This window comes from Chiroxiphia lanceolata, chromosome 2 (genome assembly GCF_009829145.1).
Source record: "Chiroxiphia lanceolata isolate bChiLan1 chromosome 2, bChiLan1.pri, whole genome shotgun sequence".
Classification (NCBI taxonomy): domain Eukaryota; kingdom Metazoa; phylum Chordata; class Aves; order Passeriformes; family Pipridae; genus Chiroxiphia; species Chiroxiphia lanceolata.
The window spans coordinates 93,964,181-93,990,188 of record NC_045638.1 but is presented as its reverse complement, the minus strand read 5'-3'; the positions used below and the strand labels follow the sequence as shown (position 1 = coordinate 93,990,188).

Sequence of the window (26,008 nt, the reverse complement as noted above, 5' to 3'; positions counted from 1 at the left end):
GATTTGAGCGTGGTGCTTGGGGAAATGCTGCCCTACTTTTCTCATTATTTGCAGAACTCTCCATGCTGTTTTCTTGCAAGGAATGAATGTGCCGTGCTACTAGAGGTGGGGTTGGTGTTTGGGACAGTGCTGGGTGCTTAGAGGAAGGAAAGGAAATTAAGTTTCCCTTTAGATATGTAGAGTGAAGACAGGGAATTAAATGTGCTTTGTGGAACTTGACCCTTGACTGATGTGTTACCACCCATATCTGCTTCAGTGATATGTCTATACAAGAGAAATTCAAGCCTGCTGGTCATCACATGATAATTTAAGTCCCAAACAGAAAACAAGCTTTTTCCCCTCTGCACGTGAAACATTCAGACCTCATTTATCCCTGAATCAATCTGATTAAATCAGCTTGTGTGGCAAATTGATTCTCCCGAACGTCCTTTTCTGAATTGGTTATTTTAGAGTAAACATCTCCGTGTAGATTTTATAATGTAATACTTTGCTCAGAGCTGATGCTTTTTTTTCCCCCAAGGATCTGGTGCAGATCCAAAACTGATGATGGATGTAGCTGACTGAAATTACATGTCGCAGTTCTAAATTTCCTTCTTTTTTGGAAAATTGTTTGTCTTGGGAAATAAGAAACATAGATTCTGGTGGCACCAAGCTTAGAAACCTTCGTGTGGGTATGTGGTAAAGTAGAGACCTGAAGTGTGAGGTGTCTGGGCTGTCCTCCTGGTTCCCACCCTATTTGAGGCTTTTTTTTCTGTCTCCACCAATGCAATGCTGCAAATTAGCGCTGAGCTAGGGAGAGGATTTGCCAAGTGCTGACAAAAGGGCTCAATGTTGAAGGATGGCCAGGGTGTGGAACAGAAACTTTCCCTTACTTGTCAGTGAAGTGCTTTGGATTCTCCAGCCTTTTTTCATTTGTGGTCTACTTTTCTGACAAGTCTTTCTTTTGGCAACCCTCCACAGATGAGCAGGTTGAAGTGTTCTGCTCTAACAGGGGGCTTAGGTCTGATAGAGCCTTCAGCTCTGTAAAGCTCTTCCCATACAGACAGCATGAAATGTTTTGTCAATCCCCAGCTTCTCCCTGTGAAAGACACATGGGGTTGTATTTTCTGAAAACCCTCTGAACAAGAGCCGACTGTCACCTTGTGTCCACACAAGGTGCAGCTTTCACACCAACTATGTATGGTGAGAGACACGCAAGTACTTCAGCTTCAATGTGTCACCAGGAAAGCTTTAATTGGATACTTGAAAGTTAAGAATAATGGTGTTCTTTTCCTGCATTTCCCAAGTTACATAGGGATGATCATTTTCGTGGCTCGGTGGCTGCTGTGCTATTCTGTGCCATTCTGTGCTAGGGCACTCTGCATTGCCCGAGTTGGCTGTGCCATCACATGTAGGTATGCTGGATTTCCCTGCCTTCACTCGTGTTGCAAGCAGCAAGCACCTTCTCTTTACTTGCATTTAGGGTTGAAATGGCTTTTCAGAGGTTCCCAGCACTTGTAGTAGTTTTTATCTAGGCGGTTGGAGGTCTGGAGGCCCCACTTGGTGACAGCAAGGCTGAGGGATGACTCAAACATGAAGGCCTGTTGGGAAGAGGGAAGGTAAGTTAGGGCAGGAGAGGGAGAGCTTAAATCCAGGCAAGGTGTCTGCTCTGCCACAAACAGGATTTGTATGCGTGGTCCAGCACTGCCAGGCTCTGTCTCCAACCTGATCAACCCAGGGGAAGAAAGATCTTATCTGGCATTGCAATGCTGGTATTAGTCACGTCTCAGGAGTGACTTTGGACTCCCTGCATGCCCAGACAAGCCAGGTTTTTCCAAAAGCTCTAGTTCAAGGTCTGTTGATAATCATCATTAGATTTAGGGGTAGAGACAGGAGGACAGTCAAGGGGTTTGCTTTTTTGTCCATAGGCTAAGACAAAAATTCAATTAATCAGTCTGAAAATTCCTAGCTTCCTGCACAGGCAACAATTTACATGGGCAGATGATCAAAGCCACTTGCCATCATATGTCTCCAGGGGAGCTCCTGGGAGTTGAATGGTGCTGATCAGTAAGGGAGGTGAATGCTGCAGCACTTGGGTCCAAGTACTTTTCCAGCTTGCCAAAATGCTACAGTACTAGGCTGTAGTTTAAGAGTGGCACTATGCCAAGCTGTATTCAAAGTCTTACTAGCTCCTTTGGCTCCTTACCATGGTCCCGTCTGCAACCCTCTCAGGCTCCAGCTTGGCTTTGCTCGCCTTCTCAAAACAGTCGGCATCTGGCCCGTGAGGGGTCATCATGCTGTGCAAGCTGCCACCTCCAGGCTGGAAGCCTTCCTCCTTTGCTTCATAGTGGCCCTTGATGAGCCCCATGAACTCACTCATGCAGTTCCCTGGAGGCAAAGAGAAGAGTTTGCAAAGAAGTGTGACTGGGAGGGATCACAGCTATGCTGTGAGCTCCTTGAAACCCATGAGCTTAGCTGGGCCAGGTTGAGGGTGAAGTGGAAGTTCCTTAGAAGGGTATCATGTGAGGGGACATCAGGGATTCTACAGGTAGTGCTTTTAAAGCTGTACAGGATTTTATTATCTGGATTCAGAAACAGAGCTCCTTAATAAAGGCTGTTCCCTCATTATGAATCACCCTAAGGAAGGTGGTTCCATCAATCCCCAAATGATTGATGCACAGGTAGACCTGTGTTTTTCTTACCACCTTGAGCTTTTTAAGTACTACACCTGCATATGGACTGCATAGTGTAACCTAATTTTACACACTTGGATTAGAGATCTTAAAGTGCAGGAAAGGAAGTTCTGTATAATCATCCCTGTGCTACAGACACAAAATGCCTGCCTGGTGAGAGAGCCTCATCTGCTGTCCCAGGTTATAAGCATGAAGTTATTTTGTTTGATAGTCTTCTACCACCTCCAGTGCAGCAGATGCTTGACTAGCTTTTGGTTTTGATTCATGCAGTATCTACCTATCTTACTACAGCCACTGTGTGCCCAAAGGCAAGGAACCGGATTCTGCCCTTCCCTAAGGAAGGTCTTCTTCTTTAAGAAGACCCTCTGAAACAAATGGAGTAATATACGTTAGTAACACTAATCTAAGTTAGTAACACTAACTTAGGTAAGGATGGCTATATCTAATAATTCAGTACTTACTGAGTTAGGCTCCCTGTAAGGAAAGTACTTTAACAGCTGCCTTCCAAAACTTTCAGCTTTAGTAGACCTGATGTGACTAAACAATATGGCAGCTTTCTGCTTAGCAGTCAGTTTTTGCAAAACCAGGACACGCTTCTGTAGCTGTGTTATATATAGACCGTCTTAACCGCTAGTTCTGTCTTTGTTAAGTACAATCCAGGGTCTGAAATGTTTAACAACAAAACTAATTTAGCTCAAAGAAGAGTTGGCCTACATATGTATGCAAACGTTCATTAATTTTCATCCCAAGTTGTCAGTGTCTCATGTAAAACTGGATTGTTACAAGCTTTGCATTGAACCCACTCATGTACTGTGCTTGGCACATTTAGACTGCAGTACAGACCCTAGGAGCTGGATCATCAATGTGTCTGCAACAGGACTTTTAATATGTCTTAGGAGGAGTGGGCAGGTAAGTAGGAAACCAGGCTGGAACTTAAGAGATGAGCTGAGTCCAGTTTCTTATTCTTTTGCAGATTTCCTATGTGACCCCCAATGACTTATGTGTGCCTTTAATCCCTAACAGTAAAATAGTGCTGTCTCTACAAGCAGACTGTTGTGAAGTTAAAATCCTTTAGTGGCCATTAGGTGTTAGATCCCACCATCATGAGAATCACACAAGCGCTCCCTCAGACAAAGAAGTAGTATATGCCTGTGGTATAAAAACTGCATCAGACATTTTTCGGTCTGTGTTCCAAAGTACACAGAGTAATTCACAGCCTTTGAGGATGTAAAGGTGGCCAAGAGAAGTCAGTATTTATAAGCTGTACAGCCACCTTTGTATGTGAAATTGTTATGGTGTATGGGGGAATATTTTTGGACCACCACTGCTATACTTATACTTGGGGCAAAGCTAAGGCAAGACAAAACCCTTGGGTGCACCAAAATTCTCTGAACACAGGCTTTCCACAAAATAGGCCTCTTGTACAATATATGCAGAGAGCAGTCTTCAGCAGCACTGAACTTGTTGAGCTAAATATTCCACTACCCCAGACTTGCTCAGTCCTCTTACAACTCTCTTCATGGTACAAGATTCTCATCATGGCACTAAATTCAGAGGGAACTAAGATGTGCAGTGTCTTGATAACTGACTTATCACCATGTCTGCCTTACCAGCTCAAGCTCTTCCCCTCCATGGCTGGAGTAGAGCAGACAACCAACCTGCTCATCATGAATTTAATGCTGAAGCCTGTGGCTAAGGTAGTGTGGTCAAATGAGTAGCTGTGGTAACTGTCTGCATAAGTACTCTTAGATCATCACAACATGGACAAGAGAAGGAGAGTTATTTCAGCTGGTCTTAACACAGACAAAGCAAGGTTGAACAACTTCATATTTGTTATGGCTGACAATGCATCTGCATAAAGTTAGCACAGCTTTGCTGATGAGCAGCAACTTCATCATGGTTAACCAGCAGTGTGTCTCACCTCTTAGCATCTAATAAAAGTTAATTGGCTCTATACCAACCAGTCAGGAGACATGTTTGCATGTCTCCCTCATTATTGCAAATGAAATCAGAATGACAGGACAAGACTTTGTGGGATTTACTAAGCTGGCTGCACAGGTGCGTCTACTGTGCTTCCAAGTGCCATTAATTCTGCCAGCCTTCGAGATGCTTGGAAGTAGTCTAAGTAACAGGAGGAGCTGGCTGTTAAACTGTGGTTAGTAAGTGTGCAGAAAGCCTCGCAGCACTTCAAAGTGACCACAGTTTGGCCACTTGATATCTCCTGAGATGGGGCCCCTTAGCTGTTGACAGAAGGGGTGCAGGATGGCCAAGCTTTGCCCCTCAGTCTCACAGAGCAGGGTGCCTCATCCTCACACTGGAAAGTTCCATGTGGGGAACTGGATTTCTAGCATCCATTCAATGCAACATGTTGCCATGCTCTGCCAAGAAGAAGCCAAGAAACTGCCAAAAAGAAACCTACTCTGGTGATGGCAACTAAATCCCAAAACCACCAACCAATGCCCTGCCTGAGAAAGAGCCCTGTTCCTGATCACTGTCTCCTTAAATGGCGGCGGTACCTCCATCACTGTGCAGGTGGTGATGAAGGGCTCAGGAGAGCCAAGTCACTCCTTTGCTGTAACTCTGATCTCACCACACAAATGCCAGCTTTACATCCCTCTGTGCTTCTCACCACTTGTAACACAATATTTTCCTTTCCCCTGTTCTTTATCCATGTCCTCTAGCGAGATATTAAGCAATTCATGGCTGGATGACAGGACAATATCTGACGCATTTGTACAATGCCAAGTTCAATATGCACCTGGTCTCTCTGGGACCCCCTCAAGTACAGACACATCCATCTATGCAGACACAATGAGCCCATCGCCTCTGAGTTTTCATGAGATGCTCTAAATAGGCACATCTTTGGATTTGTTCATTTTCCAGGGAGGACTGACTGACTGACTCCAAGAAGCTGACTAATTGAGCCAAGGGCAACAAATCAGACTGCTGCTTCCCTGCATATGCTCTCAAATAAATGGAGGCTTATTTTTTTTTTCCGTAGTGCTGAGCTCAAGCACACTGAGCAGACGTACGATGGTAGTATGGTGGACGGAAGGTGTTGTTAGCTACCCCCCATCGTGGGGGGAATATGACAAAGTCAGCGAGCGCCACTCCAGCACGGGTCGTCTTGGCTGTCAGGACAGTGAAGATAGAAGGATCCTGAAAAAAAAAAAACCCAAAGCAAAAAGCATGAAACAAAGCAGGGCTCAGAGCTGTCTACTCATGTCATCCAGGTGGTAAACATGACTGATCGCACCTCTCCCTTGCCAAAATACTTTTTCTACCTGCACCTGGTGTTATAGATGAGATCTGGGGCCCCGTGGGACAGCACCCGGCATCTCAATCCCATGCTCAATATGGGGGACAAGAGATTGGAATGGATGGTTCTTCCTTTGAGTGCTGGAGATCCTGCCCCATCCTGGCCATGATGCCCTCATAGCTGGAGGCCCAGATGCAGGGAGTAAACAGCCCTGCAAGATAAGGTACTGCAATTCCAGGAGCAGTCTCCAGCACTTCTCCTACCACAAAACCACACCTTTTGCTTAGACGGTTACAGGGGACAGGACCATTCTGCTGGAGGCATTTAGCCTCATGGCCCTGTTAGTTTACCAATAGGGAGAAGAAATTTTGGCTTGTGGAAGTCTCTAGTCCAGTAAAGTGATTTTCTGGGATTTGATCCCAAAACCATCCTTCTCCTGGCAGGTTTTTCTGGAGTTTAAAAAATACTGTCTGTTGGTTTTCTCCCTAGAAATGGTCCAGTCTCCTTGCACACCCACTTGCAATGCTGTGGGCACCTCTCCCTTTTTAGAAGGGCTGCTCGCATTAGTTTTGGCTTTAGTTATTTTCCATAAGATCTAGAAATTATAACAATGAAAGCTGCCAGCTCTTCAAATTAATTTTTGTGCTGGACTCAGAGGAACCGGGGAAGGAGTCTGTCCAATTGCAAGAAATAAATCAAGGCAAGAATTTGAAGCAACAGCCTTTTTGCTGAGTTGCACGGTGTATGTTGGCTTCAGTATTCATCCCTCCTCCAGGGCACAGAAATTCTATGCTAAGCTGTATAGAGGTGTTTAAGAAGCTGATCAATCTCCAGTTATGTCTTTGCACCACAAGTCTTGCTCTACAAGAGCTTGGTTTGGGCTCAGGAAAAGCAGCACAAGAGATTTCACACTGTTTCTTAGAGCACAACGTATTTTTTAAGAGGTGCTGAGCCCCTGGAACTCAGGGAGGGTTTGGATGGTGTGGTAGCCACAAAGTAATGCTTTGCCTTGCCCAGCTCCAGAACTTACCGCATGATCAAAAGCAACAGCATTAATGACCATGAATTTTTCCAGATGGTATTTGTACGGCGTGTAGTTCCCATGCCAAGCTACAACATTGAAGGGGGAGAAATCCTACCAAAGCAAAGAGACAGACAGAAGGTTACCACACACAGACTTCCAACATGCTGCACATATGCAGGACACTGCTCTTTTCCAAATGAAAAATGGGTTTAGTGCCAATGAGAGGTACACTGGCAGCCCTTTAGGCACAGCTCGACATTGTGAGGATGGGAGTTTTCTTCAGCATTTCCAGTTGGTGAGTCTCAGCCCTCCCTCTGAGGTTTGGTCTCAGAGGGTTTCTGATGCCCAGGCAGTGCTTGGACAAGGCAAGCTGCAATACTGGCTCTCTGGTTAGAAAATTTTGGCTTTTCACATCCCCAGCTCCTCCTTTCTTCTCTGCCACTATGAACGTATGGAAACAGTGAGGCAAAGAACATCACTGGGTCTTTGGGCAACCGAGTCTTCACTAACACTTTTTCCCCGGACTGAGGAGCCTCAGGTGGGAAGATGAATGGCACAAGAAGACAAGGCATCAGTTCTATTCCATAAAGCCCAGAAGGACCTCCTGAGTCTACATCCATGCTACTCAGCTGCATATCCCAGGCCATGCACTGGCACTGTGTTTCAGTGTTACCTGTTGTCCCAGGGCATCCTCACCTGCTGGGCTGCAAACAGCTTGCCCTGGTATTTGCTGATTACCGTGTAGCCCCCTGGCACTTGGCGGTCCTCATACCATGCAACAGGCACCAAGAAGTCACGTGGGTTGGCCAGGCCATTGGCTCCTGGGAAAGAAGGAGAGATACCAGAGCTCTTTGAGCAACCTGGTAGCAAAGTGAGAGACTTGTACGATTTCCTGGCTTTGTGGGTGCCCTTCTGCATTGTGAATGATCTTACTGCTTCTTGGCCCACCACGAAACCTGAAATAGTCATGTACTTGTGCTCCTACGAGTAGGTAATTGTAATACATCCTAGCATTTAAGTCCCTTTTGTGACTAAGACAGGTCTCCCCTAGTTGCCTTCTGAATAAGATTAGTACATCATCCTCATTTAAACACATGTAACAACTAGGAATTAAGTGAAAAACAGAGGGTGAATTGCTCTCTGTTCCTGGACATCCTGCTGATTGGATGCTTAGCCATGCAAAAATTATGAGCCATGTCGTGAGGGGGCCAAATACATTTCTGAATACTTACAAAATGAGTAATAAAATAGTGATACCTACAGACTCTGGGCATACTGGGGGTTGCTCAGTGTGAGGAGCGCATTTTCAAAGTGCAAAACACCATATGGATACTGTAGCATTCTTCTTCCTCTCGTTAGTATTATTGTTATAAAGTGGTTTTGAATTTCTTGGATAAAAATGCAGACATTACTACCTGCTGCTAAGGTTTAGCAGTCATTGCTTTTCTCCAGCTGTCACTTTTTTCAAGTGAAAAGTGAAGTTAAAATAAAGTAAGAGTGAAATACAAAGGATTTTGGTCTCTGAGGGGAAGGCAGGTAGGTGGTGAGAAGAGGAGCTCTTATAATTACCACCTCCTGAAAGGGTTTACAGGCAAGTGCACTCTTTTTCTTTTCTCCAGAAAGTAAACCTTATAATAGATTCCTACCTTCTGGAGACCAAAAAAAAAATCCCATCAAAGCCAGTCCAACTGTGTCTGAAAAACTAGCTAATGGGAAAACTTGTTACAAACAGGCTAGGGCAACCATATCAATAATCGAGTGGAGCGGGCACAGACCACAATAAGTGGGTGAAGGCAGAAATCTGCAGCTGAAAGGCAAGCTGCTGAAAAATCACTGTAGGCTCCATGTGGAAAAGGTGTGCCCAGCATGTCATACAGGAGAGATGCTCAAATGAGGTCCCATTAAACAGCTGCAAGTTGGGTTGGTTCTCTATTGCAAAAATGACCAGCTTCTGTTTCACCACAGCCATGAGATGTTTGCAAATGCCCCCTGAAAGCAGATGTGTCATGCCAAGCTTGTTACTGATTGGTAACATCTAGTTTACTTGAAGCAGGGCCAGTCTTTTAAATCACACTGAGAGTTATGAAACAAGCTCAGTGAAGTGGGGAAAAAAATCCCAATCCAACTTAAAATGAAAAACAACCAAGCCCAAAACACCTGTCTGAAAGTGAAGAACTACTGGAACTGGTTTTGTAGTTATTTTAGCTGTTACAAGAGCAGTTTCACTTCCTTTCACTGAGACAATCTTAGTAGCAGTAACCAGGAGGCATTTTTCACAGCAAGATAAATTTGGAGGCAAGCACTCCAGGGACGAGGAAGGTGACATAACCTGAGTTGAGCACTGCCAGAAAGCTGGCCAGGAAATCACAACGTGGGTGTTGGGGCTTCAGATGCTGTGCCCCCTCACAATATCTTTGTCATGGCAGCAAGGGGCTGTGCCTTCAAGATCTGTGACAATGCACAGAGCAGGAGGCAGCTGACAGAGAGGATCTGTGATTTATGAGAGCTAGACCTGCACTCAGTGAAAGCAGATCGGCCCTGGCAGCACAACACTGAGATGTGAATGTGTTGCTGATCTGAGCCCTCTGCTGCTCATTTTATTGGTTTCTAATTCTCCAAGGGGAGCAACTTCTGGCACTAAGGCACTCTAGAATTCCAAGCTGCCTCTGTTAAAAGAGGTGGGGGGGGGAAACCCCACTTGATTAAATCTTAAGCAGGGCTTCAGGAATATCTGTTGCCTCTGAAATCTGCCTTTCTTTTGACCACATAAATTCTCTCCTATTACTCCAGTTGATGCCTTGTCTGTAAGAGGCATCAGTGGTGATGACCTTTTGAGTTTCTTTCAGTAGGAATAGGTTCTGAGCCAGCAGATGGGGACATTCAGACCAGAAGGGAAAAGAGAAAGTAGATAAAGGGGTAGGATATAAATAGTGCCTTTGGTGCCAGGGGAGTCTTGGGACAACCAGGCTGTCACATTTTTTTTCGGGAATGCTTGCTCTGCTGGGGACTAATAGCGCTGGGTTGGGAACCATCCTTGTGAAGGAGCATATGCATGGGAGGATGTATTACATAGGATATAAAAGAATGGATTTGGGCTTGCAATTCATGCCTGTCCCTATGAAATTCACTGTAGGTCTAACAGGAGATTGTTACCGATGGGTCCCAGGTCAGGCAGCTCAAAATGTGCCCCATACACCTCCAGAATGTAGCCTCTGGTCTCTCCAAACACCTCCACACTGAAACGCATTCCTTGCTGGAAAACAAAGGAAGACACTAGGATCCTCCCAGGACTTTGCTGACAAACCACAAGCAGCTGAGTGCAGGAGTTGGCTTGCTCCAATGTCTGGCTCTGAGCCACAGTCAAGGCACAGTCAGCCCTTACCTGGATGACACAGATTTCGTTGGGCTCCACTAGCATCTTCCCAAACTCGGTTGTGATGAGCAGTTTTCCTTGCTGGGGCACTGTGGAAACAAAATGAGGGCAGAGGAGCTGAAGTAACGAAGTGACTGGCACCTTCTCTGTCCCTGCCAGAGCACCAGGCTCCAAGGAAGAGCAATGGGCTCTTTCTGACAGAGCTACACAATGGGTCCAGGCTCCCATGCAGAGCTTTGCAGCTGAGATGCCTGCACTGGAGTGAAAGCTTCCAGACCAGCCCCATCATCCCCACAGCACAGAAGGTACCTGTGTGGGCCATCACCTTGTGGTCTTTTGATATGAGGTTTACACCACAGTCTAAATAAATGGGACTTGATATATTTGGGGTCACACCTGTCTGTCTCATGATCTTCACATAAAACAGTGCAGACATCCATCCTTGTCATGGCTGTGGCAGCGTGAGATGTCTGGGAATAACTTTTTCCTGAGGGTAGAAACAATGCTTTGCTAACATCCACATTATTTTCTATGACTGTCCTGGCACAGAAGAGCTCAAATTTTGACTTGAAAAACTAGCACATTTACAAAACCTGCCCTGGCACTTCTACTTCATGGTAGTGAGGGAAGTAAGCAAGAACAATTTAATAGCTGTTTGATGGGAGAAATGTTCCTGCTGGTGACCTGAAGGCATTGCTGTCCCTTGGTCAAGAGAGATACAAGCAAATATCTGACTTCTGATACCGCTCAGAATATTTTTCAGAATGTACGGATTTTATGTGCCAATCTCCACACTCACCGTGGTAGTCTGGTTGCCTGAGGCTGGCAGAGCGTGGGAGCTAAGCTGCTGTGCCAAATACTCTTGGACTGAAGCAACAAAGGCATCTAACTGTAAGCTGTTTAGAAATCCTGAGGTTTATGATTTCCAGAAAACCTCTGCCTGTGGCGTGTCTAATACCAGTCTGGGGAGCATTGGGAAATGATCCCTGAGCACTGCACCAAGGAAGCGGGGCCACTGCTCAAAAAGTTAAGGTCTGCCCCAGAGGTGAACTCTCTGAGCTGCACAGGAGCAGTGGAACTTGCCCAACAGCCCAGCTGGTACCAGACCACCAAATCTACATGGAATGAGGGTGAAGCCAACCCTCTCCTCCAAATCTTGGATGTAGGGCCCAAGGCTCCGGAAGAACAAAGAGGCAGGCAGGTGGCAACTGAGGTAGAACCAAGTGAGGGAAAGAAAAGGTCAAAACATCAACTCACCAATCAGGAAGTCACCATCTGAATTATAAAGGCATCTAAAGAAAAAGGCAAACAGGAAGGTCAAGGTGGTGTAAGCCCCAGGCATTTGTGCACACCACAGCCACAGCTGGGGAGTTTTGAGCTGGGAGTCTCCCAACATGGCAGAGATCTCCCTTTGGCCCCAGAAATGGTATTTGCAGGTCAGTGAATGCAACATACTGTCTGATGTGAAGGAAGCAGGGAGGTTTAATGTGCCTGGCCTGGAAGCAGGACATCCTCCAACCTCTGCCATGTATCTGTCTTCATGGCCCTGAGCACATCAGTCTTTGTAAACTGAGGAGTGGGGCTGATTTCCCCCATGAGCCGCTGCAAGGAGCAGCAATACCCGTCAGAAGCTGCATGTGTGTTGAACTCTGAGGAGCAGCTCCAGTCCCTGGGACAAGAGCACCTGGATCCAACACATCTCCTCTTGATCCACCCCCATGTCCCACTCCCAGCTTCTCTTGGTGGCTCCCCACCCCCTACCCCAGTGCTTGCCCGTACAGCACAACCTGCTTCACAAACACCTGCTGAGGACACCGTGAGCACCTTTGCCTGTGCACACAAGGAACACAGGGATATAGAGACAGTGATGCTGGGAGCAGGTGGACTCAAGCATGGTGGCAGCAGACCTACACGTGCAGGCAGCCAGCCTGGGGCAGCCCGAGCCCCCAGTGCAGCAGCCACTAACCTGTTGATCATGGAGGTGTTGCAGACAAAAATATGGACGGCAATGCCATTGCGTCCTCTGGGCTCACCGGCACCACACAAGGTGTACAGTCCCTGCAGGCAAATCCAAAGCATCAGGAGTGAGCAGCAGGCAGGAGAGCAGGAGCAGCCCCCTTTCTTCCCTTCATCCCACCCTTTTGTTGGGGCTCATCCCTTCTCCCCGCTTCCCATACTACTACCAGCCTTTCTGTGTATGGCCTTTTGTCAAATGTGTTGGCTTTTCTTTAATATATTAAGGATTTCTTAAAACTCATGTAAGCTGATGTTTTCCAGCCAGGGATCTGGGGAGAGCTGAAGACTAGGGCTTTTTTTTTTTTTTTGAGAGTTCCTTGAAAGGGTATGAAGAAAATTGTCCACTCTCAGTTGCTTGAAATCTGTGTTCCTCTCCCCTCCCATGAGTGTTCTGCAAGCCCACTGGTTTCAAAACCACTGCTATTATCTCAATGCTGAGCATCTTGTGTGCCCTGCTACCCCCTGAGGGGGAACAGAGATGGAGGATGCCCAGATGCCCTGGTTCCCCAACTTACGCTCACAAAGTCGGTCTTATTGTGAGGGGCTTTTGGAATCTCAAAAGGTTTCCATCGCAGCTAGATTGCAGCAAACAAAAAAAACAAGAAAGAGATGCCAGTGATCATAACACAAATGGTGGTAATTCAAAAGAAAGCAGACCCTTGTCCTCCCCCTGCTTCCCTGCCCTCTGCTAGCTGAGGTAGCTCTCCTTCCTCTTTGCCTTGATAATCTGGTTACAGGTAGTCTGATTTTTTTGAATTTTTTGATTTATGGAGCCCTTTTAATTTTTAATCATAATTTTTTAAAATAGTTGGCAGGCCTGTGGAGTCCCAAGGTTAAAAAAAAATCCTGTTTAAAAGCTGTGTCTCTCTCTATTACTAACAACACCGTTGAGAGCAAAGAAATTCAGATGAGCTGGTTTTTCACAGCCAAATTTTCATGGTCCTGTGCTCCACTCCACTCTGGATGATTCAGTCCCTCCATGACCCAAGCATAACATTCCTGTTTGCTCCACCTCATTTTCCCCACGTAAGAAGCAGAAATAACTCTACCTGCGTGAGGGAGAGCCATGAGCAGCACTAATTACTTTTTGCAAAACCTGTTGAGATCCTCTGGCAGAAGGTGCCAGAGGAGTCCAAAGTATTTATTGGTGCTACTGTAATATTAAGGGTCTTTGCAGCTCTTGGGAATGAGGTGCTGCAGCTGAGAGCCCCTCACTGAGGGGTCAGTGCAGACTAACTCAAACACCCCCAGTTAGGAGGATGTTGATGTGGCCAGATGCCAGATATAACCCCTGCATTGATATGCTTAATCACAGATGAAAGTACCTGTGACTCTGGGCAACCTCAAGAATATTTTTTTGCTTTTATCTACCCAATGTGGTCTCTCTTAGGTGCCCTGAGAAAACAGTTTATAGTACTTTGTGTCTGTGCCTGCTGCTCCAAAAAATTATGGACTATGCCGAATTTCAGCTAAATTTGAAAGGGATTCCCCCAAGCCTCATGGAAGTTTTCCAAACCCAAGTCAAAATGTAGGTGCTCAGGCAACTTTTTAGGCTCTCCTGGAAAGCCAGCCTTGGGAGGAAACAGGCAACTGTACCCAGTGAGAGAATCTGATGGTAAAGCTGAGTGAAGCAGGGGCCCATCCCTAATTAATAAGTTGCACCCCAGGCCTGGCCCTGCAGTTTGGCCCTCTCTGCTCTGCTCTCCAACCCTGCTGCAGCAGCCCTGGATCACCTGGTTGGATCCATCCCTCATCCCTTCCTCCCCCCATCCCATTCACTGCTGGGTAGAGGCACTTTTTCCTCCCCAGGAGACCCTGGCGGCTTCGTGCCAGTGCCTGCTCAGGGTCACACTGCAGGGGGTGCTGGGTGGAGAGGAAGAAGCTGCTGGAGAAGCCGCATATTTCTGGATGGTGATAAATACACCCACTAGAAGATCAGATCAGATGTGACCCTTGCGAGGTATTGACACCTCACACATGTTAGTGAGGTGCTGAGCCACAGGTTTTACTTTCAGTGGTGTTTAGTCCCTTTCCTCTCAAGAGCTTTCCACCTGCAAAGCCACAAGCTCTGTGTGCTGCTTGTCCAGTGCATCTCTGCTCCATTTGGGTTTTAGAGATGGAAGAAGAAAAGAATTAGTCTTGAGCCAGAAGAACGACCAAGACAGACACAGCAGCCAGCACCAGCCAGCACCAGCTGCTTGGGGAAGCTTTTAGTGTTGTTTCTTTGCTCTATGACCTGTGACACTCCTGAGATACAGCACCTCTGTGCTTACTATTACTTTATAGGTTTTATCTCCCAATCACTCTTCAAACCCACCTGCATCCTCTGGCAAGATGTTCCACACTTTATGCTCTTTTTTTTGACTGTGACATTTGTTATTGGTATTTGTTTTTTCCCTGCCTCTCAATCATAGCTTCCCTAGGTCATCTCTATTCCAGGCTGGAGAGCTTTCTTCTGTTTCAGCATTTCTTGCACAGATGCCACCTCATATATTTTCATCACCATTGTCCCCTTTTCAGTTTTGACCTCTGTGTCTTTTTTAATCCTGCTGTTGTCCTAGGGTAATGTATTTTTTTCCATTGACTTCAATGGGCTTTGCATAAGGTGCCTCCATATGGCCATCTTTTCAGATGGATGACAACTGGGAAAGCTCCTTAAGTAAGCTGGGTGAGACATAAAGCACTGCAGGGAAGAGTAGATCTTGTCCAACAAACAGAACCTTGTCTCTGGCTCTGCTTCAGAGTGGATGAGAAGGAAAACAGGAAGGTGGCTCCCACTTACTGCTAGGAAATAACTCCTCTGGGTTTGGTGGTTGCCATTGAAAGCGGTGAGGGAGAGAGTGGGCAGAAGCTTTGTTGCTGTTCCCTTAGGTAAAAAATGTACTGCATGTAAATGGCTTGAGATGCTTGAGAGCTGGGCATCTTGGAATTACTGTAATCATAAATAACTGTAATGGTAGATGCGGGCTGTGAAGAGGCATCAAGGATGGATGAGGTGGTAACAGAAATCATTGGAGCTTCATCTGTGAAGGAGCACCAAACACATGTAAATATGAGCCTGCCACTGCTCCTTGGTCAATGACTGGAAAACATATTCCAGCAGATCTGGGAGAGTATTTAGACAAATGGTGAGGCTGCTGGGAGGCTGGAAATTACCTAATGATGATGCATCAAAGGGCAAAACCTGAGATGAGTGAAAACCAATGACCATGAGATGATGCTGAGAGGAGAACAGCAGGAGAAGATTAGCAAACTCAAATGTTCTGGGGCTGGCGGGGAAGAAATCATGATTAAAGATGATGGCAAGGCTGTAACAGAGGAAGATAAATGCCATGCCTCTGTGCAACTCTCTAGAATGAAGCTTGATTTCCCATGAGGGCTGCAGAGAAATGGGCTGGCAGCCAGTAGCCTCTCCAAAAGCACAGGGAAGGAGAGGATGGATGGCAGAGGCATGCTGCTGCTCTGCTGGCTGGGCTGGGGCACGATGAGCTTTTGATGGGGGACACTGAAGTAGAAGAAAAAGCAGACCGAGAGGTGGCCAACAGGAGCCCCAAAGGGAGATTCCAGGTGGCACAGATCAAACCCTATGACACTGCAGACATGCTGGGAAGCAGCACAAGGAACCAGTGAGGTGGGAAGTAACAAGCATCGCACCACGGGCTTTCCTTCCTTGGATGACCCATAGGTGAGGAACAGTGAAGAGGTGGCAGACAAGACCCTGCTCCTGTGTTGGCCAGACCCCCTGATCCCAAGGCTCCCCTCAGACCTCTTGCAGCTCAGTGCCTTTGTGCTCCTGGTGAGTTTAATATTTGACCATCCTCCTGGCAGGGCCAGGGCTCCTTCCAGCATGGTTACCTGGTTGGGGTCAGGTTCAATTTCATCCCAGTCATTTGTCAAGTGTCCGTCCTCAAGAGGTTTGAAGGGTTTGTGGCAGACTGAAGGAAGGATTCGATACAGCCAGCTACAAAGAAGGAAAACATCTGGATTAGCCTGAGGAAGAGGTTAAACCTCTGGGTGGCTGCTGGCTGACAGAGCTCTTAAAATAACATTTACACTGGTGGCATCTGGAACAACAGGTGTATTAAATATCAATAATATTAATATTAAAATTAATATTAAACATCAAACACCAGCTCACAGCCAGAGATTTCCAGAGAGATGGCTTTTATTATTGGCTCTAAATATAAACCTATTCTGCTATACATAGGTAAATATCTATATGTGTATTTACATATAATTACATGTGTCTACATTTACACACATACATATGCATATAAAAAATAAAGCTTTTTCTGTGGCTGAAATACAACAGTCTCTCAGTTGGAAAAAAAAGTCTGTTTAAACACAGCTACAAAGCAGGGAAAAGCACAGTATCTAACTGAAAGAACAGAGGGGCTCTCTGGAGACAGAAGGTCACAGCCTGTATCTGAATTTGGACGGATTACTAAGAGTAGCATCCTATGCCTGGCTGGTCATGCCCATAGGGCAACTGGCGAGCCCATGCAGTAAAGACCAGATATTTATATGATGCTTCTTGCCACTATAGGAGGTCACCCATGCCTCTGTCACTGCCTGGGGCCATCACTCTCCCTCCTGGCTGCCTGCTGTGCCTGTGGCTGTGCCCCCTGTGGCCCCTGCCGCTCCAACAGCCATGGCCAGCATCCGCATGCCATGCAGGGGTGCAGCCCCGCCCAAAGCTGGGCTTTTAATCAGGTGCGAGAGCAGAGGCAATCAGGAAAAAGCCTGAGCTAGGCAGGTCTGCCAGTGCCTTTGATGTGTTAACAGTGGTGATTACAGTTTGGGTGGGTGGGAGAGAGGAAGAGGGAGCTCTCCCTTGAGAGGTGGAAAAATTCCGTCAAGGACATCTTCGTGCGGCAAACAATGATTCATCCCTTTCCCACACACACTGAGAGCTGGCACCAGCCTGGAGAGCAGAGGCATCTCAGATGATGCATTTACTTTTCATTTGAATGAACAACAAAAGGGACAGAAAAGCCACAGTGGGAGAAGCAAAATGAGAAACCCATCTTCTGCAATCTGGTCATGGTCAGAGCATGACAACCAGGACAGAGCTCTGGGAAGTTTGCTGCTGGCTGGAACAAGCTGTCCCCAGCACTTCTGAGGTGTTAAACTGCATGCTGGGTGCCTGGCACTGGTCTGAGCCCCTGGGCAGCCCCAAAATGGGAACAGCCTGAACTAGCAGCTCACTGGTCCCAGTCACGGTGCAGGAACATCCCTTAGGAGGAGAGTCCTGCTCACAGGCTTGGTTTTGACACTGTCTATCAGGTGCTTACCAGTGCCCGTCACAGGGTGACGTTTCTGTCGTAGCATCAGGGCTGAAATCCCGAGGTTTTTTCACACAACACACACGACCCGCTGGGGACCATCTGGCCTCTGTGAGCATCCTTTCCTTCCCTCACCTCGCTCAGAAAACCATCTTGGCTGGTCCTTTCTCAGCATTTTCTTAACTTGCTTGCCCCACCAAAGCCTTTCCTCTCCCTCTGCAATGGTTTTCTGTTCTTGCCCCTCTCCCAGTGCATAGCAGAGGATTTTTACTGGTCTGGCCTTGCAGAAAGCACTGGTGGCACTGAGGCAGCCTTTCCATTGCTCCCCAATGCTCACCCCAAGTGCCCCACACCACCCACCCGCTGCCAGGGGGTCACGGTACCTTCGCTTGTTGGTGGGCCGGGGGCAGGTGAAGGCAGAGCCCGAGAGTTGTTCAGCATATAGACCATATGGGCAGACTTGAGGGTTATTCTGAATGGGAGGAGAAGGAAAAATAAGGAATGAGAAGCAGTAGCATGGAATGTGGCTCTGAAGTCTCCAGCAGAGCACTGCAACAGGTACTGGCACTCCAATGCCATGGGGTGGTGTGCTCTCCTGAGGCTGTGCTTCAGTCCCAGTAGCTGTATCTTCTTGCTCCTGTTAGGCTGGATGCCATGCAAATACCAGCCAGACCCCAAATCCCATTCCTACATGTCACAAAAGTTCCCCAAGGAGTTGGTATAGCTATTGAGGCAGCAATATAGGGTAAGCTGCAAAGGGCAGTGCTTGGCAGGGTCAGCAATGAGAGCATCAGGGAAAACAAAATCATTCCCCGTGTTTACAGACTGCAAAGCAGACCACTTTCATGCGCAGATTTTTTTGAGACCAAGTGTTCATGGGGGTTGCCCCAGGGCATCATGACTGGCTGGCTTCCCAGAGGGCTGCTAAAGACTCACAGCAGCTGAACACACTGAACCTTCTGCCCCTTCTCTTCCTGCCCTCTTCCCAAGGAACTGGTGCCCAGAGCAGTTTTGATGTCATGCTGCTTCTTCCTGGCAATTCTGCTTGCTGCCCAAAAGCATTGAGTGACCTGTGTGGGAGCCTTTGCTTTTCCACAGGGTTTCTGCACAGTGAGAGTCTTCATCTGGAGTACAAAGGGGGCACTTTCCCCTTTGCAGAGCTGTGGGTACAACTAGCACAGGTTTAGCAGCCCTTATGAGTTCATAACTGAAGGACAGATTCCTCCTTTTCAGAGAGCAGAAATTAAATATTTTGATCTAAGTAGGCCAGCATCTATTTTTTTGAGATCAGCAAGAAGCAAAGGCATCCAAGAACTGCAGGAAATACCCCAGTGGGGACAGCCATACACCATTTGCTATCCAATCTCCCTCCTGCAAGATCTAGTACAGCATCCTGTCATCCTGCTGCAGCTGAGTGGATCAGCCATCCACACAGTATCAAACACTGCCCTAACAGGTGGGCAGAAGGAAGAAGTAGAGCTCTCATAATATGTGTAACTTCCAACCCTCAAACTCTGCCTTGTCGGCATGGGTATACAGGGAAGCAGGGGGATCAATAGCCCTTGGAATTTTTATCTTAGCCAGCACTACTGTAGATGCCAGTTTTATAAATACTGCATAGGAGAAAGAATCCACCCCTGGGACTGAAGATTTTTTTTGTCTAGCTCATTTTCACATTTTTTTATTAACTCTTTTGACACTGAGTCCAGACTCTGGCCAGATGAGAGCACCTCAGCCAGGAGCTGGAGGGGTCTGCCTCTGGAAGGTGGTGCTACTCTGGAAAACCTGGTGGAGCACATTCACCACAGCCCGCTACCTGTTCAGACCATAGCCACCACTGTCAATCTTCCAGTTTTATGGTGTCCCTTTCTTACAGTTTTTTCTAGCCAGCCTCAGAAGCAAGACACTGAGCCAACCATCAGTCTGATCCAGCACAGTGGTTTGTCTTTCTTGTGAGCACATCATAGCCTGCCATGCAGACCTGGGGGACACATATATGCACTTAATGTGTCATTGTGTTTTATGTTAGTATACATGCTGGCAAACAACGTGCACAACATCAGAACTGGTGAGATCCAGAGAACTCAGGAAAAGCAAAGTGTGAAGCTTCCCGTTGGCCTCTTTGCACAGAGGGTGAAGAGGAGCACCAAGTGGTTGACTGAGCATTAATTCATAGAATCACAGAATTATAGAATGGTCTGGGTTGAAAGGGACCTTCAAGATCATCTAGTTCCAAAACCCTGCCGTGGGCAGGGACATCTTCCACTAGGCCAGGTTGTCCAAAGCCCCATCCAACCTGACATGGAACACTGCCAGGAGTGGGGCATTCACAACTTCTCTGGACAACCTTTCCAGTGTCTCAACAATCTAACAGTGAAGAATTTGTTAATATCTAAACCTACTCTGTTTTAGTTTGAAGCCATTCCCCCTTGTCCTATCACTACATGCCCTTATAAAAAGTCCCTCTCCAGCTTTCCTGCAGGCCACCTTTAGGTACTGGAAGGTGCTAAAATGTCTCCCTGGAGCCTTCTGTTCTCCAGACCAAACTACCCCAACTCTCTCAGCCTGTCTTCATAGAAGAGGTGCTGCCATTCAAGCCCAAGCATTTACAGGAGATCCAAGGGAAGCCACAGGCAGCCTTAAAATGTGTGCTGGTGTGAAAGAGACTGCACAAGGGAGATGAGAGAGCTTTAATTCTTCAGGATTTCATTTTTGCCTCTGCAGACCAAGGGGCTAGCACCAAATGGGTCACGATTCCTTTCTTTAAAACAGAATGACCCAACATAATTTATTTTCATCAAACATGTTCAGAAGTGACCTTTAAGAATGAATGTCAGTTTGTTACTACAGGCCTTCATGTCCCTTCCCTACAAAAAAGCTGCTCTCTGGCCAAAGGCTTGGATGTCAGCTTCATCAAACCTGATTCTTACAGAGATTGAAAAAGCTGCCTCTCCTGCACAAGCACGTCTCTCTACCAAACTTCAGCCTTCTGCTTTGGTTTATTCCAGAGCCAGTGACTTCCTTCTTGGTGTGGCTGAGCCACTGGTATTGCAGACTCCTTTAGGAAAAAACCCAGCTGTTGAGCAGAGGTAATTTAGGCAAGTCCTAACCCCCAAGGTGAAATTTGGAAGCTCACAAGTAACTTAACATTAGAAAGTATGAACGGAAATCTTTAATTCTGATTTTTTCCAGCATCTTATTATTCCAGTCTTGTATAAAGAAGATTCCTGGTGATTTTCTTGGTGGCAGAGAGAAAGGAAACACTTTAAGATGAAAAGAAGCCCAGGGAACAGATATTCACTCTATTCCATGTCATTCTGATAAATCACTCTAAAAAAGCTCAGTACCTGTCCCTCTGGCAAAGCTCCTGGACAGCGTGGATCCTCAGAAACATGTTCATTTCCAAATCCTGACAAGTACTGTAAAATAAACCACACAGCTCATCAGCATTTTGAAAACACAAGCAAAACTCCAAGCAAGCCATCCATTACTTCCCCATGCATTTTTCCAGGCTCTTTGTATGCATTAAGACTTTCTCAAGCAATCTGCTTGCATATCGCTGAGACCATTTTCTCAGCTCCTGGGTTTGCTTCATTAGCTAACCATGTGGTGGGCTGGGAAGCACAGACAGGATTTGCTCTCCTGCTAAGTCTGCATGTCTATTTTGACTGCATTCTGCACCATGAAGGTACTTGAGAAACAAAGCAAATGTTGCACATACAGTCAGACTCAAGAACAACAGGGTAATGGAAAGGAAGAAATGCACACCAACATTATGGATGTGTGCTAGCACTATTCAAGTTCAGTCTGATTTTGCTTGAGTCACGGATATTCCAAAATCTGCAGATAGCCTGGCAAATTTGTTCACTGAGTCCTGATTCTCGGGAAATAAAACTGAGAGTTGTTTGGTTGACATGTCTTGTGATACATCCCCATAGTCATCAAGGAAAGGGTCAAGACATAGATGGGATGAGGGAGAGAGGAAGGGAAACATAGCCAAGTTAAACTGTGTCGCTGATTTGCCCTAAATAAGCATTGTCCAGTTGGGCATGAACTATCCACCATGGTAGTGAGTAAGAATTAATCCATTACTGGGTGATAATCTGGTTCTCTAAGGCAATGAATACCCGAGAGACCCGTGGATGGAACAGACATGCATGACCTGCCATGCCTACCTTGCCTACAGCTGCCGCGGTCTGAGTGTGGCCAAAAGCCACAGGACATGGTGGATGCGGGTCCCAGATTTGCAGCACTGGGAAAAGCCCCACAGCAAGCCTGAGCCACACAAAGGAAGAAGGAATAACAGAGACCTTAGTTTTGCACTGTCAGAAATGTAAATACAGTCCCTTCAGATCCTATAGAAAGGCAAGAAGCAGCACTTTTGAACTCTGCATGAACGCAGAGGTGTTTTGGCAGCGATCAACGGTACAGCCCTGTGGCCTGGGAAGAGAGTTAAATATTAATGCTCCCCTCTAAGTACTGCAAGAGTAGCCAGGCTACTCATCAACCTTCATACAGCGTTGCTGGGATGGCAAAACCCAGGAGCCCTTGACTGATACACCCTTGCTGTGACGGGGTCGCTGCAGTGCTGCTGTGCCTCTGTAGCTGCCTGTGGGCTCCTGCACTGAGCAACCCTGGCAAGGGGCAGGACTCTCCCTTAGTGCGGTGTGACACCTCGGGAGGCACAGGTCTGAGTCAAAGGTGGAGGGACAGAGCCCTTAGACCTGGTGTTGTTTTGGTCGGGTTTTTTTGTTTGTTTGTTTGTTGTTTTTTGGTTTTTTTTTTTTTTTTTAATATTATTCAGCCCCTGGATTATTCCCCCCAGGAGTGTTCAGCCTTGGGCAATTTGCAGTCCCCTTACAATTTTCCAAATGTAGCAGGCACTAAGAGAGCAAGCTTGAAACCTCCTGAGAAACAATGTGTTTTCCTCAGGCCCCTTTCAGCGACCTGCAAGAAAAGGCCATTCCCAGAGGAGCCAGGCTGGCTGCAAGCCCTGCTCAGCCTGAACCTGAAAACATCCTGGTTTCCATCGGTTCAGGGAGGATATTTCTCTCCATCTTGCAAATGAACATACATCGCTAGGAGCTGCTCTCTGCTGTGTTCTGCAAGAAGCATATTGATATGCAAAGCAGTGGGTCACCTAAGCAGCCTTGGCAAATGTATTGTACTGGAGCATTTTTTTCCCCTCTTTTTTCCCCCCCTTGCTTCTTTTAAACGGAAATGCAGCAATATCTGATGGGACTGCAGCAGTTCCAGAATTAACTGAGACCTCCACACTGCATACTCCTCTACCAGTAACATAAAGGTGGTCTGGGCATTTGCCTTCAGGGTAGCCTTGGTGAAAATGGGAGGGAAAGGGGAAGAGGAGGAGGAAGAGGAGGAAGAGGAGAGAACACACTGATTTTCTGGAGGCACAGCCAGCAAGGCCTGAAAGGCTCTGCCATTAGCACAGCGACTAGAAGTTTAATGCAGCGTGAAGGCTGCTTTTTGAGCATCACCTACAAAAGGCTCAACTTAAAGCTGGTGGAGAGCTAGGACCAGACAGTCTGTGTGGTTCCTTGATGGGCTTGTGTATCTGGCAAGCATCATGTGCTCCTTGGCAGCATGTTGCCACGCTGCTGGGGTGAGGGGGGAAGGAGGCACAGAGATTCTGCTGTGACAAATCCATCCCCTGTCCTTCAGGCTGAAAAGCTGGTGACCTGCACATCCGGCTTGACCATCCATGTTCCCAAAAGTCCCTTTGCTTCTGCTTGCTGGGCCAGGGGAAGGAAAGAAAACCAACTCAGCAGCAAGCATTTTGTTACAGTAGCTGCTCCGTGCCCATGTTGGTGCTGCACAGCACCTTGACTGAGTGCAGCAGCAATGCCGGAAACAGCTTCCCACTGGGCTGGATGGAGAGTTGCTGCCTTCCTCAGCTGCACATCACTGGGGCTGCACAGGGTGGCATCGCCCTGCTGCCTTGAGTGTGGCAGCAGAAGCTGCTGCATCATTGTTTGCTCAAATCAATTCTTTCTTGCCAAGAAAAAGAATAAAATTCTCAGGTAACTGCATCAAGGGCTGAAAAAAAGACATTGGCAGGACTGCAGCTGTGGGAGGGTAGGTATCTTGCTGATGATTTATCACCCTGAGTGTGGCTCCAGGGCTTTGCCTAGATGTTTGGTGTGGCTTTTCTTGTTCCCTCAGCTTTATTTTGTCTTTCCCTGCGGCAGACCTCAGAGAGGCTTCTCTCCTCTACATGCTTATAGGGGTTGGTGTCAAATATTACTTGGGCTGCAAAAAGAGCTGTGCTACAGCAGCTCCCTGCGAGCATCAGTCATCATGCTCCAGGGCTCTGGAGCACCATGCAGGGGCCCTGCTGATGCAGGTTGGTCAGGAGCAGCAGTGAAAAGGCCAGACACATCATGGACCTTCTCCCTGCCAACCCTCTGAGTCCACGTCCTCCCTCTCAGTTTGTGTTGCACAAGGTGCCCCCAAGCCAAGGGAAATGACCCCTTGCACCAGAGCATCCTTCCTGGGTGAAAAATATCTGCAAAGATAGAAACCAAACCTTCTCCATGAAGTGGCACCATGACTGTAGTCCAAAGGGACCTCCTTCTAGGTCTCTGCCTGGCCTCCAGAGTTCCTAGCTATGCTCTAGATATCTCCAGATTGGGTAGCTTCATGGACACTATTGTGGTAACTGGGCAAGTGGTTTCTCTGTTAGACAAAATGTTCCCTGTAGCTCTTTGTTTTCACTTCTGGTTTTAATTACTGTTGTTATTTTATTCAAGATCCTGTAGATTTTTATGCCAACAGGGCCTTAGGAATTCATCTGACTCCACTTTGGTTTTTGTTCTATAGTTTTTCAATAAAATGAGAGAGATAAAAGCCCAGCACAGCATAAAAAATTCAGCAAAGCTCATTGATTGGAATAACCAGGATGCAAAGCAAAGTGCTCGCAATGGGTGTCATGCTCTGACCTATAAACCATAACCTTTTGTTCACCAGATTAGACAGCAGGCATGGGAAAAAGGCATTTGAAGTCTGAACACATAGTCAGCAAAATAATTAAGACCCTTCTTCAAACACTGCATAATATATTTCTCACTCAGCTCCTGCTGCAGGACACAGGAAAATAATATTCGTCTCTTGACAGGAGATGTATCAGCTCAGTCCAGTCAAAACCAGAGTGTTTAGACTGCACAAACATGCAGAAACAGAGACATGAGCATTTGTGGTAAAGCAGGTCTTACCCTCTGTGTGGGTCTTCACAGCCTCTTTGCAGCCTAAAACCAAAGCACACAAATCGGAGCTCTGCCCTGGTGCTGCAAGGGCCAATATCCCCAGCCGAAGACACCATTTCCCCTGAAGGTGGTGAAGGAGCACAGACATGCATTCCAGGCATATTCAGGGCTAGGAAAAGGCTTAGTAACAGTCACAGCCCTGAAGCCTGGGGAGAAACCTGATGATCCTGCACAAGCTCTTGAGATCCACCACATCCTGGGGTGAGGTCTTGCCACTCCTGCCTGCTGCAGCATTACTTGTGCACCCTGATGGCCCCGGAGTGGCTTGTCCCCCACAACAACAGTGAGATGCTGATGAGGTTCAGGGTTGAAAGTCTCATATTCCTACTCATGAGGCACAAGCCCACCATGTCACATCCTTCTCCCAAAACTCCCCCCTGCTCTGGCAAATGGTGGAAGGGAAGGCTCCTGCCAGCTGCCCTGCTGGGGCTTGGAGAGGAGGGCATGGCCAGAGCCTCACTGTGCCAGGGTGTCCTGCAAGAGGTACTAAGAAATTGGCCTGAATGGAGTCACTCCCCTGGGCTGCTGGAGAAGATGGTTGTCAGGGTTGCAACATCTGGGCAGATGTTGCCAGCCAGATTTCATAGGCTGAGGGGGAAACACCCCCCTGGCACCAGGTGGGGAGGAGGGGTGCGCATGGAGGGTGGAGGAAGGACAACTCCCACCATGAAGAAGTCCTGTGCTGGGACAGCCTGACCAAGAATAATTTCCAAAGGGGGTGAAGAGCGGGAGAAATACAGCAAAATATTTTATCCGAAGAAAATTTTAAAAACACACCTTGACCCACAAAAGAGGGGCACAATACAATGAAACAGGCTCCAAAAAACAGTGTGAACAGAGAAAGGGTGTCCGCAGCCAGCACAGACACCCAACCTCTTACCTGCAAGCCCGTCATCCTCCTCCTGATTGTCCTCCTCTTGGAGCAGACACAAACCCCAAGCAGGTATCTGGCCAAAGCAGCCTGCCAAGCAAAGCCTGCTCGCTGGTCAACTGAGCTTGGCTGGAGGCAGGCTGACAGTGCTGGAAGTGAGAAAGTCCAAGGGAATTTTCAACCTGTTTGCTCAACCCAGTGTGTGTTTAACCAAACACCAGCCCT

The 26,008-nt window shown here is 47.2% G+C and overlaps 1 protein-coding gene across 1 annotated transcript; it reads right to left on the bottom strand.

Moving 5' to 3' along the window:
* Positions 1-1,207: 1,207 nt before the first annotated feature.
* HGD (homogentisate 1,2-dioxygenase) lies at positions 1,208-25,971 on the bottom strand. Its single transcript, XM_032680418.1, has 14 exons — positions 25,793-25,971; positions 20,977-21,048; positions 18,013-18,101; positions 16,200-16,305; positions 12,860-12,919; positions 12,295-12,386; positions 11,586-11,620; positions 10,338-10,417; positions 10,109-10,208; positions 7,652-7,776; positions 6,962-7,066; positions 5,705-5,831; positions 2,186-2,367; positions 1,208-1,580 (listed from the first exon to the last, which is right to left on the bottom strand). Exons 1-14 carry the CDS (start codon positions 25,805-25,807, stop codon positions 1,449-1,451), a joined length of 1,320 nt encoding a protein of 439 aa, XP_032536309.1. The 5' UTR covers positions 25,808-25,971; the 3' UTR covers positions 1,208-1,448.
* Positions 25,972-26,008: the final 37 nt, after the last annotated feature.

Bases quoted from the DNA above. Each gene is read 5' to 3' on its own strand.
- HGD (XM_032680418.1), bottom strand. The intron at 18,102-20,976 runs GTACTGAGCTTT...CCTCCCATTCAG, and splicing joins GAGCTTTGCCAGAGGGACAG to AATAACCCTCAAGTCTGCCC. The intron at 7,067-7,651 runs GTGAGGATGCCC...TTGCTTTGGTAG, and splicing joins AGCTGTTTGCAGCCCAGCAG to GATTTCTCCCCCTTCAATGT.